Source organism: Harpia harpyja, chromosome 10 (genome assembly GCF_026419915.1).
Source record: "Harpia harpyja isolate bHarHar1 chromosome 10, bHarHar1 primary haplotype, whole genome shotgun sequence".
NCBI lineage: Eukaryota > Metazoa > Chordata > Aves > Accipitriformes > Accipitridae > Harpia > Harpia harpyja.
In genome coordinates, this window is record NC_068949.1 from 30,497,683 (window position 1) to 30,513,247 (window position 15,565).

Genomic DNA, 15,565 nt, shown 5'->3' on the forward strand with positions numbered 1-15,565 from the left:
ACCCATTTGACGCAGGAGGACACGGGGCAGGCAACAGGGGATGAAGCGTGGGGTTTATTGAGGAAGGCCTCCATGCAGGGGGGCCCCAGTGGGAATGGCAGGGCCAGGGCCACCCTGCACACATGCCATGACCAAGCCAAAGGGAGTCCCACGGGGCAGGGTTCTCCCTCCAGGACCCTGGGAGAGCAATGCCAGCTCGATTCAACCCTGCACCCAGGCAGGGACCCTTCTCCTTGAGGTGCTGGATGTCACAGGGACCGTCCTATTCCCCCCATCTGACCCTGGCCGATGAACCCACACACCTTGCAGCCAGGCCCTGGTGCCTCTCAGGGTCCCCACCACAGGCCAGGCTGAAAATTGGGGTGCTCGTGGCAGACACATGCAGGATGCGTGGGCAGGGGAGAGCTCAGCAGCGGGAGAGGAAGGGTCCTGGTGGAGCTGCTCCACAGGGCACCCTCCCTGCGTTGGGCAGGTCATGGGGCAAAGCAGGCAGGGGGCTGCCAGCAGCCAGGTGCGGGCAGGCTCTGCTGGGACTGGGCAGGGAGCCTGGCTCACCCATGCCACAGCTTGGCCTCCACTAATGCTGGGCCGTGCATGAGCCCGGGGCACGTGGCACAAGGGCAGGAGCCTGCCCAGCACTGTATCTCCCTGCCCTGGGCATGGGGCTTGGGGCTGGGGAGCCTTCTGGGTCCAGCTGGGGATGGCACTGGGTCAGGCAGGGAGCAGAAGCAAGTGCCCAGTGTTGTGGGCAGTGCTGAAGGATGCTGCTGGCGAGGATGCTGGGGAGCAGGAACGGGCAGCGTGTGGGGCAGGGCTGGGGTGAATGCATGGCACCATCATGCAGCTGAAGCGGCACCAGGGCGCTGCCCGGCACCCTGGGCAGCGGGCACGCAGCAGCTGAGCCCACCCCGCAGCACCAAGAGCAGGATACCCTAGGGAGGGGGTGCAGCAAGAGCTGGCAGTGCCCGTGGGCATGGGGATAAGTATGTGTCCCCCTTTAGCGCTGCCTGGGCCTTTGCTGGTCCTGCTGCTCCCCAATGCATGGCACAAAGGGCGCTGCCAGCTGGGGCTGCCCGTGGCAGGGCAAGCTCCTTCGCTTGGGGGAGGGGCAGCAGCGCCGAGCACCCGGAGGGCTGCGGGAGCCCCTTGGCACCAATTTGGCTCAGTGGGAAGCACACGGGATGCCCCAGCACCAGCCCCTGCCCACAGTGGGTCTGAGCAGGGGCAGAGCCACTGCGGGGGGCACAGAGCAGAGGGGGGTGGGCAGCCCCACTGGGCAGCCTCTGGCCTCCCCCTCCCGCCCACCCTGGGCTCAGAAGCGGGTGCTCTGGTAGTGCAGCCTGCGGAGCTCGGAGAGGCCACTGTCCCGGCAGTACGAGTCCCTGCAGGGACTCCCTGCCAGTCACCGGCCCCCTGCCCCGCCGCCCCCGCCACCGCTGCTGCTGCTGGAGCTGCCGCTGCTGGAGCTGCCGCTGCTGCACCGGTCCTCGTAGATGGAGATCTCAATCTGGGCCCTGCTAAGGATCATCAGTGAGATGGGCTGGCCCAATTGCCCAGCACCCACTCCTGGTGTCCACCCCACCCCTCACCCTTGTCATCCCCCCAGCACCCTGCTGCCCAGAGGATACAACCCTCATGCCACGCTCCAGGGGGTCAGTGAGCAGCAGCCCCCGCGGCGCATAGATCTTCTCGTTCTGCTCCTGGATGTACTTGGAGATCTTCTTCAGGACCTGCTGGCACACAGAGGGATAGTCAGGGCCTGCCAGCACTGCTGCCTGCTCTGGCCTCCAGCCCCACCTCCTCCCTGTGTCATCCCTGTGCCCACCGCCAGGCCTGCAGCCATGTCCATCCCTCAGCCCTCCCCTGGTCCTCAGCACCTTCTCATAGTGTGTCTCCATGCAGAGGAAGATGAAATAGGCGGTGGCACAGGCCAGGCACCCCTCCAGGTACGAGCTGCCCCCAATCTTCTCCGCCTCGGCATAGAAGCCGTTAAGGGTTTTCACGGTTTCCTCGAAGAGCTGCCGCTCGATCTAGAGCAGGAACCAGGGTGAAGAGGAGTCTGGCCAGAGGCTGACCCCCTGCACTGCCCTGTCCCCATCCCCAGTGGGACTTGAGGAGCACTTAACCCTCTCCTCCTCGCCCAGCTGATGCCTCAGCTCCCTGGCCCCTGCCCACCTCCCGCCCATGCCAAGACCTGCTGAGCCTGCATCCCTTTGCTAGAGCTTCCTGGTCCCCAGGAGCACCCAAGCCCTTGCAGACCGGGCAAGGCAGCTGTGACTGCATGCATCCAGCAGCATCGGCTGGCCCAGGGCCATACAACACCTCATGGGGACCCCATGCCTTCAGACCCCTCTCCCCCCTGAGCCCCCACAGGGCACCAACATAGGGCACCCCCCACCCTGTCCGCCTGCGAGGGTCCCTACCCGGCTCTCCAGCTCGGGGGGGAATTTTGTCTGGAACTGGCACGTGGTCCCGTCGCTGTAATCCCGCTGCACGAAGACCTTGGTGGCCAGGGATGCACTGCGCCGCAGCTCCTGCAGGCTGTGCACCTGGGGGGCAGCGGGGTGAGCTGGGGGGCTGCAGCCGTGGGGGGCCGGGCATCCCTGCTGGGGGGCTGGGTGCCCGGGGAGCAGTGCCATTCCCCCAGTGTCAGGGGCTGCAGGCTCGCACACCTGGGGCAGGGAGCCCCCAGCGCGGGCTGTGTCATGCCGTGAGCTGTGCTGGAGGTGCGAGGCCTGGGGCAAGGGGAGGATGGCGGCAAGGGGAGGATGCTGCGGCAGCCCCCCGCTCAGGGCGTGGGTGAGTGCATGCGGTCCCTGCTCTGGGCTGGTGCCTGGCCTCGCCTGCACCAGCTGCTGCACGTGTGGGTGTGTGTCCCCTCGTGGGCCATGGCCCGGGGAGGGAACAGTCCCCTGTCCCCAGCAGCACCCCAGCACACAGCCACCCCAGCAGCTCCCAGGTGGGAAGAGGGAAGGGAGCTGAGCAGGAGCAGGGGGCCGGGCAGTGGGTCTGCAGCAGCAGTGCAGCGGGCAGGCAGGCTGCAGCGGGGCAGCTGCACAAAAGGAATCGGCAGCCCCGGCAGCAGGCACTCAGCCCAGCCCTGCCAGCCCTGGCACCCCACAGGGTATGCGGGCTCACGCCAGACCCCCAGGCTCTGGGCCGCGGGGCAGCTTTGGGGGGCTGGAGTGGAGGATGGAGGGGCCGGGTTGTGCCAAGGGCAGGTGTCAGACCCCTCCCCGCGCTTCCCCTTGGGTAACATGGGGCCACTGCCTGCTGTGTGCCCCACAGACCCTCTGCCCCTGTCCTGGATCCCACCCACGGCACCTGGGAGAGGGACCCCACAGCCTCCCCTCCTCCCGGGGCACCCCACCCCTGACCCACACTGCTCCCTCCAACAAGGGCACCCTGCACCCTCCCCGCCCCCCCCCCTTCCAGGCACCCCACATACACACTGGCCTTTCTGTGCACACACCATGCATCCCTCCCAGCCCCACACTACCCCCCACCCCCCAGTGCACCCCGCGCGGACCCCAGCCCCACGCTGCCCTCCCACACCAGCGCATCCCCATGCGGACCCCTTCCCTCCGCGCCCAGCCAGCCGATGGCGGCGGGCAGGGGAGGGCAGACCAGGGGGGCTCCGCCGTGCCGCCGCGCACCCACCTCCGTGGCCATGGCGCGGCGTGCGCCCGGGCCGGGCCGGGCTGTGCCGGGGCGGGGCGGGGTGGGGAACCGGCGCTGTCACCGGGGCCGTGCCGAGCCGCGCGGGGGGACCGGCGCTGTCCGCGGTGCTGCTGTGCCGAGCGGCGGAGGCGGGCCCGGCCGCCCCGGTGTGCGCAGCCGCCCGGCCCGCCACGGCCCGCCCCGAGGCGGCGGGGATGGGCGCCCGCCGCTACCGGCGCGGTGCCCCTGGAGGACGCGACCCCATTGCTGGGGACGGCGGTACCGGGGGGCCGAGTGGCCCGGGGCCGGCCCCAGCGGGGGGCTGCGGGGGGGGGGGGGGGCTGCTGCCGTAGGTCCCGGGGGTCCGGCCGGCACTGCGGGTACCGGGACCCGGCTGCCGAGGGCGTGCGGCTGTAGGTCCCTGGGGGGAGCTGCCTGCTGAAGGGGTGCCGCTGGAGGTAACCGGGGGTCTGGGCGGCCGTGGGGCTGGCCCGGTGGGGGTGTGGGGGGCCGACCGTGGGGCTGGCAGCCTGCCGTGCCAAGGGGCCTTGACTGAAGCTGTTTGTTTGGGAAGGATTTGCAGCTGGCACTGTGCTCTGGAGCGGGTGCTGCGATCGCAGCACGGGCAGACATCAAAGAAGGGAGCTAACGAATTCCCTGTTATCTCTGCCCACTGACAGCTCAATTTGAGCCGGAGAAATGCCAAACGGGGGGAACAGAGGCTGTCCCGAGAGGCGAAGGAGGGGGTGCTCCCAGCTGGGGCCGTGGTGAGGCGGGAGGGATGCGGTAGCTGGGCACAGGGCCCTGGTCAGGCAGGAGAGCAGCCAGCCCTTCCCTCAACACCTGGGCGATGCTGAAGGCAGCGTGGGGCCCTGCCAGCACGTCTGCTCAGGCTGCTAACGCAGCATGGCCGGCTGCCTGCAGCACAAGGGCCCTGATGAAACAGGGGCAGCTTCGTCTGACTCCTGGTCCCTGCCCTGAGCACCAGCCCAGGCTTTGGGCAGAGCAAATAGAGGCAGAGCCCTGGGGTGGCTGGCAGGCAGCCCCTGTACTCTGGAGTGTGGCAGGGTTTGTGACCAAGGGACCAAAGAACATATGCAGACAGGGACCCGAGTTGAAGGGCTCATCTCCCCCACAAGTACAAAGCTATGGATCCCACAGCTTTCAGGAGGAACCTGCTGCTCCCATGGTTCAGAGCAGCCCTGCCGGCCCACACCCAGGAGCAGTGGGGTACACCCTGCCCAGACAGTGCCACAGAGCCAGAGGACCCCCCTCGGGGCGGAGGGGAGGTGAACTCTCCTATGTACACACACACACACACACGTGCATGCACACAGTCGCAGGCATTTGTGCATGCACTTGCATGCCCACATCTGGCTGCACCCCCCATGCACGCACGCAGGCACACGTGCACGTGCTTACACACCGAAGCGTGTCCCCAGATGCCCCCAAACCCAGGCCCTGCATCCCGGTTCCTTCCCGTGCTGCATGTCGCCACCACGTCAGGGCTTGCCTGCCCGCCTGGCAGCACCCTGCCAGTTGCCATGGCAATGCTGAGCCTGCCAGGAGATGAAGTTTGCTCTCCCACACCATGGCGAGGGGCCGAGAGCAGCCGGCGGGGGGGGGGCCAGCTGTTCCCCCTGCCCCAGGTTCTGCGGTGCTGCCCCAGGGATGTCTCTTCTCTGGCTGCACCAACCCAGCCCAGGGGCTGGACCCTCGGTTCTGGGCTCCAGCTGCCTCCCAAGCCATGGACCTGCTGTCTGCAGGACCAGGACACGTGTCAAGGAGTGTCTTTTGGTGGGACATCTTCACCCCATCATGGGGGGGCTGTCTTCTGCTAGCCATACTACCCAGGAGCAAGCCTTGCCCAATGGCAGGCAGGACACAGACAGCCTGGACGTGCCCCACAGTGCTCCCCATCACCACACAGCCCCTGGCCCTGCCCAAGGTGCCCGCAGCCCCCAGCATCTCCAGACCCCACCAGGGCTTGCCAGCCCCCCCATGCAGGATGCACCATCATGGGCTTTCAAGTTTTAACCAGAGCAGGGACAGGCCCTGCTGGTTTCCATGTAGAGGAGACAAGCTGCTGCCTTGCCATGCCATGCCATGCCATGCCATGCCATGCCATGCCATGCCATGCCATGCCTGCCAGCAGGACAGGGCAGAGGTGGAGGGAGGCTGGCATAGCTGACAGGATCCCAGGCAGTAGGAGCGGGGGCTCGGGGCAGCCCCAAAGTGCTGCGTGGCCCTGCTGCCCCCTGCAGCCCCCAGCTCTGTGTGGGGGGCTGGCAGGGTGCCTGCAGCAACAGGGCTCTGGCCCTTATTCTCCTCCATCTGCTGAGCCCTGAGGGGCTATTTTTAGGCTGCCTGGCAGCAGGGGCGGGCACTGCATGCACAACTGCTGCCAGAGCTGCCTTTACTCCCCTGCCTGGGTCCTCCCCTGTGCCTGGAGCAAGGGGGCTCTGACCTGTCCCACAGACAGACCCCACAGACCTCCCCTTGCCCCCAAGGGACAGGCGTGGGGCACGCTTGGGGCCCCTACAGCCAGCCCTGCACAGCCAGCGTGCCCGTGCCCATCCCACCATGGCAGCCACGGCACAGCTGCGCCCCTGCTCTAGCCCCTGTGCTTGCCGCCCAGGCCAGGACCAGGGAGTGTCCCCAGTGCATCCCCCAGTGCACGGTGCTGCACCCTGTCCCAGCACCCCGTCCTTCCTTGCAGTCCCAGCATGGTGGCTGGGGACCGTGGAGGACAGCTGGAGCCCTGTGACCAGCCTGGGATCAACGCCTGGGGCCCCATCCTGCACCCGCTGCGTGCCGAGCCCCCTCCCCAGACTGTCAGGGCTGTCAGCGGCTCTGGCGCCGCTTCAAAGGGGCCACGGCAGGGCCAGGCCCTGGCAGCTGCTTCACAGGGTGCTGGGGGGGGCTTTCATTAATGGGGGGGGAGCATGAGCTCACCACCCCAGCGAGGACAATGGTGACATTTGGGAGGCATGCAGAGACAGGGGGGCACGGTGATTAGCTGATAACCTTTCCTGAGAGACACCAGGTGTGTGCACCAGTATGGGGGGACGGGGAGGGTAGATCCCCCACACTGGGAGATGCTGGAAAACAGCTCCAAGTGTCCCAGCCTGCCCTTTCATGCGGGACATGGACACTGCCCCAAACTGGGGTCCACCAGCCCTACAGTCTGGGCACCCTGAGGCTGGGCGCCCCTCTGCAGCGCCTGCAGCACCGCTATGTCCAGCTGTGTCCATCCCAATGGGTGGTGCCAGGGAGCCCCTGCAGAGGGTGGAGGCAGCCCCCCAGCACGAGTGCATGGGGAGGGACACAGCATCCTCCTGCAAACAGGCAAGCAGAGGGGGACATAGTTTTGGAGCAAGGTGCCAAGGGTCAGCTTTGGCAAAGGTGCCGGCCTGGAGCTGGGGCTGTGCAAGGATTGCCCCTGCGCCAGGGATGGGCCTGTGCTGGGAGCAGACGTGGGTGGCTTTTCCCACCTCCCCGGCGGGGCAGGGGGGCAAGCAACACTGCAGAGAGGGTCCCCATGTCCCCATGCATGGTGCCACGCTGCGAGGCAAAGGGGCTCTTCCCCAGAGGCGTCCCCACACAGGATGTGCCCCCACAGAGGGGGGCCGGGGAGGCCAGCAGTGAACGGGGGGTCTGTGTGCGGGCTGGCGGGAGCTGGGCAGGGCCAGGAGCTGCCGGGGGGGCTGGGAGGGCGCCAGGGTGGCCTCGGCCCCACAGCTGGGCCGGGAGAGCTGCCAGCGCATTCCTGGAGTTGCTGGACGAACGGGAGTGTGTGTGGGCGCAGGGCAAGTGCACAGCCACTGCTGCCCCTGCCCGATGCCCACCCCACCGGTCCCACGCCCCTGGGCCAGCTCGGCCCCACGGTGCCCCCAGACATGCCCCAACATCCCTCAGCCAGCCCCCAGCAAGGCCACCCCTGCAGAGCTGTGCTGCCAGCTCCGCATTCCCCCCCCATGCCAGGGTGCTCTGTCTTGGGAGCTGCCAGACACCCCGGGATGCAGGTCCCTGCACGGCCAGCCCTGGCGTGCTGTCGCCTCCCGACAGGGTCCCTGCTCTGTGGTGGGTGCAGCCCATGCCAGGCACTGATGCAGCCTGGGAGCCTGGAGTCCCAGGAGCCTGGGATGGGGCTGGGACAGGGAGGATGAGAGGATGGAGAGGACAGGAGGATGGGAGGGAGCCTACCCGGAGCCCACCCAGCCTACCCAGGCCCAGGGGATGTGTCTCTGCCCACAGAAATAAGGTCGGCAGCAACAAAGCTGCGGTGGGAGAGAGAGCAGAGACACGACGGGAAAGGACGGAAAGAGGCAGCCAGGACCCTGCTCAGCATCTCATGTCCCAAGAGCCTCCTGCTCCCCTGGCTCAGATCCGCTCTGTGCTACAACCAAGCACAGGTCCCTGGGGAGGGCCCACAGTGGCGAGGGGGCACCCCCAGGGGATGTCCTCTTACCATGCCACCCTGGCTGGCTGTCCCTGAGGTCCCCACCATGGAGGAGGCAGCCCCCATGGCCCCGCTTCCAGTCTCGCTGCCGTGAAAACTGACACAGGCGGTGGCACAGCCAGCTCCCTGGAGTGACAGGCGCAAGTGTCAGTCACCCAGCCGGCTGCGTGGGTGCAGGACGGGGATGTGGGCACTGGAGCAGCCTGCACATACAGGACACAGGGAAGGGTGCCAGCTCCAGCCACCCTGGGGCCATCCCCTTCCCCGGGGTACAGCTCAGATCTACCTTCCTTGGGACAGGTGGGAAAGGGTTAAGGAAGCAATGGGCATGCAGCAGGGACCCCCCCCACCAGAGCAAAGGCACAATCTCAGCTCCGGGACAAGGCTGTCAGGACACCTGGCAGGGCGGGAGCAGGGGACGGACACCCCTCTCCTGGGGCCAGCCCTGCTCTCCGCAACGTGGCCATGTTGCCAGGAGGTGACTCAGTGGCTCTAATGAAGGCATCGTGACAGACGGGGGGGACCAGGCCAGCTGGCAGGGAGCCCCTCACTCCCCCTTCCCAGCCCCACCAGCCCCTCACCTTGATCTGGTGGGGTGCCAGCTGGCACAGGGTGCTCAGCAACCCCAGAACCTTCCTGGGAGAAACTGTGGGTGCTGGGGGGCTGGACTGGGCTGGGGGACAGGGCGGGCTGAGAGCCAGGAACCAGTCCGTGGCCAAGAGCAGGACAGCACCAGTACTGGGAGTGCCACGGGGACCACTCTGGGACATCACACACCCATGGGGCAAGGTGTGCTCGGCATCCCGCACACCGGGAGCTCCATCCCGCACTTGCAGGCTCCCTCTGCCTCCACCTCCCCGCTCCTGCTCCCAGGCCTCTCCAGCCCCTTCCCAGCCCAGCTCCCACGGCAATTATGCCCTGCCCTGGCCCATCCATCACGGATTAGCTATTTTCTATCAGCATTTATCTCCAGGCAGTCTCACCCCTGCTGTGAGAGCCCGATGCCTCCAGCACCCTCCCTCCTGCTACCAGGCAGCCCTGATAAAGGGCCACTCTATCTTATCATGCTCCCTGGCAGTTACACATTAATGGTGCCACCTCCGGGGCTTGGCGGGGGCAGGATGAGCTCAGTCCACCCTTGGGCTGGCAGCAAGCATCACTGGGTGATGTGGTGACAGGCGCTGTGCCCAGCATGGAGGGCATGGGCAGGGCAGGCAGGCTGCAGGCAAGTGCAGGTTGTGCGGGTGAGGTTCCCAGCATGGCCCCAAAGCAGATGGATCCCACGAGGGCTGGGGGGGGGGGGGAGCAGTCCCTGCCCCCAGCGCAGGGCAAAGGGCAGTTGCTATCGCTGCCTGCACCAGGCTGTTTGCTCTGTCGCCCATTAACAGAGCCACCTTATCCAGCGGGCAGGGGCCAGAGGCGGCCCAGAGCCCGTTGGCCAGGTAGGGGCATCAATCATGGGAAGGGGAGGGGGTGCCCCAGATAACCCCTGCAGACAAATGGGTTTCTAATAGGGCCTTGAGCCTTGCACCCCCCTGGCCCAGCCCATCTCCAAGGGGATGGGGGAATGTGGCCCCAGCAGGACCCTCACCCTGCTTGGGCTCCAGCTCTGGCTGTGCCCCGGGCACTGGCAGAGCCTGGGTACAAGCCCTTTGCTGGGAGGTGTAACCCCAGCTATGCCTGTGCCCAGCAGACCGTGGGCTGCCCGAGGTGCGTGCTGGTAGGGCCATCCGTGAGGAATAAGGACCCCCATGCCCATGGCATCTCCTTGGCATTGATGCCACACATGGCACCTGGCACGTGGGTACCCCAGCTGCCCCCCAGTGCTGCAGCATGAAGCCTCTGGGATGTCACGCTCCTCCATCCCCTGCACCCCAAGCATCCCCAAACCCATACCCCATGGGGCACAGGAGACCGTGGGGGGGCACAGGGTAGGAACCAGGGTCCCCTGCCCCATGCCAGGGCGCGCTTCCGGGGTGCCAGGCGGGACGGGGCAGAGGGGCTGGTGGACCTCGCGCCCGCAGCACATCCCCGTGGGGCAGGCGAGCCAGCCCTCCCAGAGGGCATTGCCCCAGGGGCACGCGGAGCCGGGGCGGGCGGAGGGGGCTGCGTGCGGGGGGGGGTCCCTGGGCAGGCGAGGGGCACTCAGCGCCGTGTACCCCCCCGGCTGCCCCGGGAGGGAGGGCCGGGACAGCGGGGCGGGAGGGCAAGTGGCAGCGGGGTGGCCGGCAGGGCAGGCTGGCGTGGGGCCGGAGGGGAGCCAGCCCCGGGGGGGGGGGGGGGGGGCCGGCAGCCGGAGCAGATTGGCTGCCGGTGAGGCCTCCCCGGGCTCCTTAGAAAGGGCGGCGAGCGTGGGAGGCGCCGAGGGAGCGGGCAGCCCGCCGAGCCGCGCTCCCGTCCCGCTCGGCAGGCACGGCCGGCGGCGGCAGGCGGGCGGCGGCGATGCCGCGGGCAGGCGGCCCCCCGGGGGGCCCGGGCACGGCGCTGCTGGCCCTGGCGCTGGCGCTGGCGGGGTCCCCGGGCGGCGGGCAGCACTACGACTACTACGGCTGGCAGCCCGAGAGCCTGCCCCACGGGCGCTTCTACGGGCGGGAGCCGCAGTGCCTCGACATCCCGCCCGACATGCAGCTCTGTCGCGACGTGGGCTACAAGCGCATGCGGCTGCCCAACCTGCTGGAGCACGAGACCGTGGCCGAGGCCAAGCAGCAGGCCGGCAGCTGGGTGCCCCTGCTCGCCAAGCAGTGCCACACCGACACCCAGCTCTTCCTCTGCTCCCTCTTCGCCCCCGTCTGCCTCGACCGGCCCGTCTACCCCTGCCGCTCCCTCTGCGAGGTGGTGCGTGACTCCTGTGCCCCCGTCATGGAGTCCTACGGCTTCCCCTGGCCCGAGATGCTGCACTGCGGCAAGTTCCCCTCCGACCACGAGCTCTGCATCGCCGTCCAGTTCGGGAACAGCAAGGCCACCCCGCCGCCAGGTAAGCGGGCCGTGACGGGATGACACCGTGATGGGAAGGGCACCATGATGGGGTCACACGCGGGGTACCTGCCATCAGCGTGTCCCCGTGCAGCCAGGGACCTGCACGCAGGGTCCCCCTGCGGAGCCCCCGCACCCCTCGAAGCAGAGCCTGGGGCAGTGGAGCTGCCCGAGGACCCTCTGTCTGCAGCAGGGCACGAGTGGGCACAGTACCAGCAGCATCAGCTGCTTTGGCTGAGCACTGCTAGCTGCCTAGGGAAGCCAGGCACCCAGCTGCCTGCACAGAGCTGCCCCAGGGCAAGGGAGAGCAGAGTGGCCATGGGAGCAGCGCTGGGAGTGAACATGGGATGAGGGGGGAGCCATTGGGGGACCCACCACAGAGCTCTGTCCCTCTCCTCCCGCTGGGTCCCATCCCAGCAGCAAAGAGCATCCTGCACCTGCAAGGTCTCAGCCCCATGCTGCTGTTGCAGGGTGGCTGTCCCCTCAGGCAGAGGAGGGGACATCACCCAAAGGCAGCCCAGGGTCAGGATCAGGGCTGAGAGACCCTTCAGGGTGGGGCCACCCTTGCTGCTGCTGCTGCTGTGCCCCAAAGTCTCGGCATCTGGATGGAGCATGTTCCCACACCTTGTCCCCTCCGGGGGGGATGCTGGAACACTGGCCAGCAAGGTGTTCTGCGCCCCCCCCCCCCACATCACCCCGGCACAGCTGCCCAGGGAGCAGAAGAGCTGCCAGGGCTCTCCCAGCATGTTCCCGCAGAGCTGGCCCAGGTGACAAGCATCAGCAGCAGGAAGCTGTGACAGTGGCTGGTCTCTCACCGCAGTGTCCAAGATCTGCACCCAGTGCGAGATGGAGCACAAGGCGGATGGCATGATGGAGCAGATGTGCTCCAGTGACTTTGGTGAGTGCTGGGGCCCGCTTCCCAGCCCCCCCTGCACAAGGGGCTGCCTCCTCCAGCTCTGACAGCCCAGGCAGGGGTTGGCTGGAGGGCACAGTTGTACAGGGACAGCCCCATGGGAGACTCCCCAAGCCATTCCCTTGGACCCTGTGTGCATGAGATGGGTGCACCACAGGAGAAGACATCGGTGGGAGGATAGGCAGAATGGGACATTTGGGAGGGTCACTGGGGGCCTCTGCTGAACCGCCCCCCAACAGCCCCTTCCCCTCCCCACACGGTAACTTCCCCAGAGACCCTTCTTCTGGGTCCCACCCCAGGGACGGGCTGCACCCTGTCCTGCACAGGTGCCTGGCCCAAACCCCCCCAGCAGCACCCCAGCACTGCCCCATGGCACTCCCCGCCCCCTGCAACTGTGCCCCACGGCTGCCCCACACAGTGGTGAAGATGCGCATCAAGGAGATGACGGAGGAGAACGGGGAGCGGCGGCTAGTGGCTGCCCAGAAGAAGAAGGTGCTGAAGCTGGGCCCACTTAAGCGCAAGGACACCAAGAAGATGGTGCTGCACATGAGGAACGCAGGTGCCTGCCCCTGCCCCCAGCTTGACAGCCTCAGCGGCAGCTTCCTGGTGATGGGCCGCAAGGTGGGCGGCCGCCTGCTCCTCCTCGCCATCTACCCCTGGCAGAAGAACAACAAGGAGATGAAGTTCGCCGTCAAGTTCATGTTCTCCTACCCCTGCCCCCTCTACCACCCCCTGCTCTACGGGGCCGGGCAGCACTAGGGCTCTGCCCACCCTGCCCTGTCACAGGACTCCTGCACTGGCCTGACGCTGCACCCCTGGCACCCCAGCTGCACCCCTGGCATCCCTGGTTGCACCCCAGGACCCTGGCTCTGCTCCCCTCAGCCCCTTGGCTGTGCCCCAGGACCCTGCTCTGCACCCCCAGGATTCCCAGCTGCATTTGTGGGAACCTTGATCCACAGCCAGGACCCCTGCCCCCTGCTGAGAGCCCTGCTCTGCACCCCTGGGACCCCTGTTCTGCTCCCAGGACCCCCGCCCACACCCAGGAGCTTAGGCTGAACCCAAGACCCTTGCTCTGCATGCTTGTGAGCCCTGGTCTGCACCAGCGATCCTTGGCTACTCCCAAGCCCCCTGCCTGGCACTCCATGGACCCTTGCCTGCACTTCGGATCCCTGCTTGGCCCTCTTGGGACCCCTTGGCTGCACACGAGACCCCTACCCTGCACCCCTGTGTCCCCTGCCCAGCTCCCTGGTAACATGCCCCAGACCCTCAGCCCCGCCAAATCCCTACTCCACCCCACCAAAGCATCCCATGCCCTCACCTTGAGCTCACACCCCAGCCCTGGATTATCCCACCTTCGCAGGGACCCACGCTAGCTGAGGCAGGACCCTCCTGTCCTGCTGTCCCCGCAGACTGGCCCCCTCAAGACCAAGTGCCCGGAGCAGCGTGGCCCCTGCCTGGGCTGCCCCACTCTTCCCATCCCACATGGCTCAGTGAGGAGGGGGGTCCACCTCTAAGCCCCCCAGAGGAGCTCTGCTGCATCCCTTGCACACACCCCTGCCAAGACCGAGCCCAGGCACCCCTTGTCCATCCACACCACAGTAAATTATTCTGCCTCAGAGAAGCCTGTGTCTGGCTCCCTGTGGTTCATGGGCAACTGTCCCTTTGGGCTCCCTCAGGGACCCCAGGAAGGATGGGAGGGGGCTCCTGGTCCTGCCCAGTGAGTGGGGCAGCCTGGGGGAGCAAGCTCACTCTGGGCTCTGGCTCTAGCCCTGCTCTAGGTGCGGTGCCCAGAGTCCGAGGCTGGGCAGCCCAGCCAAGCCGAGGGATGAGGTTCCCAGTGATCCCAGGCATCGCCGGAGACTCGGGCATCCCTGTCACTTCAGGGAGCCTGGGAGGGTGGCGAGATGAGGAGGATGAGGGAGGACAGGGGCAACACTGCTGCTGGAGCCCCACAGCTGGGCCTGAGGGTGTTTGCCAGAGAGCGTTCTCCCTCCATCACCCCTGGGGGACAGATCCACAGGCTGGGAGTTGGAGGCACATGTGAGGAGCCTGCCACCCAGCATAGTAGGAGGCAGATCCTGGACCAGGCAGCCTCTGTCCCTGGGCATCCCACCTCCGCACCACCTGAAAGCCCTGTCTGCAGCTCCCAGCCAGCCCTGCTCAGCTGCCAGACCTCCCACCCCGCAACCTCCAGCCTCCTCCCAAAAGGTTCCCCAGGATGCCCCTCAGCCTGGCCCCTCTGGTGGCAGCAGGGTGCTGCCCCTCGGCTTAGCTTCCCCAGCCCCGGAGCAGGGGCTGCCTCTGCCCCAGCAGCCCCCCAGCCCCAGCAGGTGAGGGGGGCAGCCTGCCCACCCCAGGCCTGTTTACCCAGCACATTCTTGCATCCATCTGTCCCGCCGGGTGAGGGAGGCACGAAGGTGGCCGCCAGGATATTTACCCAGCGCCTGGCTGCCTGACCCTGCGGCTTCTCACTGGAGCTGGCCCTGCCACAGAGGAGCCTCCCGGGACAAGAGGGCAAGTGAGGCTGCGGGATGCCTGCGCCCACCCTCCTCCCGGCTGACAAGGCCACTGGGCACCTGCCCCACACTGGGGTGATCCCCGCTCCCTCTGCCCCCCTTGGGCATGGCCTCAGCCCCGCTGCCCAACCCCCAGAGCCCCAAAGGGTACTCGCATCCAGCTGGGGGCACATGCCTTTGCCCCACAGCCAGCCAGGGACATGGGGCAGCCAGCTCCTGCCACAGCCTCACACCAGGGGCAGGCGGTTACGGCCCACCCCCCCCCCCCATCCTGGCCAACGTGGAAAAAAACGGGGAAAAAAATCAAATATTGTTCAAAGGTATGTTCAGAGCGAAGCTGCTGAGCACGCTGCCATAGGAATAAATATCATCAATTATGTCATTTTACTGCAAAACTTAAAAGTGTGCAAATAAAACCCCATCTCCCACAGCCGAAGTTTTTCTGTAGCCCTCTGTATTTTGCATCATTAGCATCTTTCCAGGGAGCATTTAGACACACATGGCCATCTCACTCATCGCTACAAGTGTTTTCTCTAGAAAGACAACTTCTCTCTACCTCCCACCATCAGCCATCTGAACTCTACAGCTCAACCCCCTCAACCCCTCGCAGATCAGTACTCGCCCCATTGCAGATACACCCCCACCCACAAATACGACCACACAGCTCTTAGGGTCCTACACAGCTCCCTCCCCAGGGTTACGGCTGCTCCACTGCTCCCAGTAACTGCTGAGCCCTCTGCATGCCAGCCCCCCCCCCACACCCTGGCATTGGAGCACACCCAGCACAACTCAGACACTCTCACCATCACTGCCAAGTCCAGCTTTTCCCCAAATTTCCATAGGGCACAGCTTGAGGAAGGGGTTTATGAGCCCATGACTGAGAGGAGGGCTCAGGCTGCCCCCAGGGCTGCCCCATGTGAGCTCCCACACTGGTGGAGTGTACAATCAGCAAGAAGATCTGGGTTGCCCGGCACCTTCTCAGGCTGGTGGGTGTCACAGCCTGATGTGCACTGGGCAATGCCAGCCCAAGAGCACCAGCCC

The 15,565-nt window shown here is 66.7% G+C and overlaps 2 protein-coding genes across 3 annotated transcripts; one reads left to right on the plus strand and one right to left on the minus strand.

Annotated features, from left to right (window-relative positions):
* Positions 1-36: 36 nt before the first annotated feature.
* Positions 37-8,218, minus strand: GOLGA7B (golgin A7 family member B). 2 transcript variants are annotated; one of them, XM_052799832.1, is made up of 5 exons: positions 8,132-8,218; positions 2,424-2,549; positions 1,878-2,030; positions 1,629-1,730; positions 37-1,507 (listed from the first exon to the last, which is right to left on the minus strand). In XM_052799832.1, the coding sequence occupies exons 1-5, from the start codon at positions 8,186-8,188 to the stop codon at positions 1,403-1,405; spliced, it is 543 nt and encodes a 180-aa protein (XP_052655792.1). In that variant the 5' UTR covers positions 8,189-8,218; the 3' UTR covers positions 37-1,402. The 2 variants fall into 2 exon arrangements, with proteins under 2 accessions (XP_052655792.1, XP_052655793.1); XM_052799833.1 differs by lacking the exon at positions 8,132-8,218 and adding an exon at positions 3,661-3,816.
* Positions 8,219-10,465: 2,247 nt separating this feature from the next.
* SFRP5 (secreted frizzled related protein 5) lies at positions 10,466-13,634 on the plus strand. The gene is made up of 3 exons (XM_052799569.1): positions 10,466-11,096; positions 11,916-11,993; positions 12,427-13,634. The coding sequence occupies exons 1-3, from the start codon at positions 10,565-10,567 to the stop codon at positions 12,765-12,767; spliced, it is 951 nt and encodes a 316-aa protein (XP_052655529.1). The 5' UTR covers positions 10,466-10,564; the 3' UTR covers positions 12,768-13,634.
* The last annotated feature ends 1,931 nt before the right edge of the window (positions 13,635-15,565 follow it).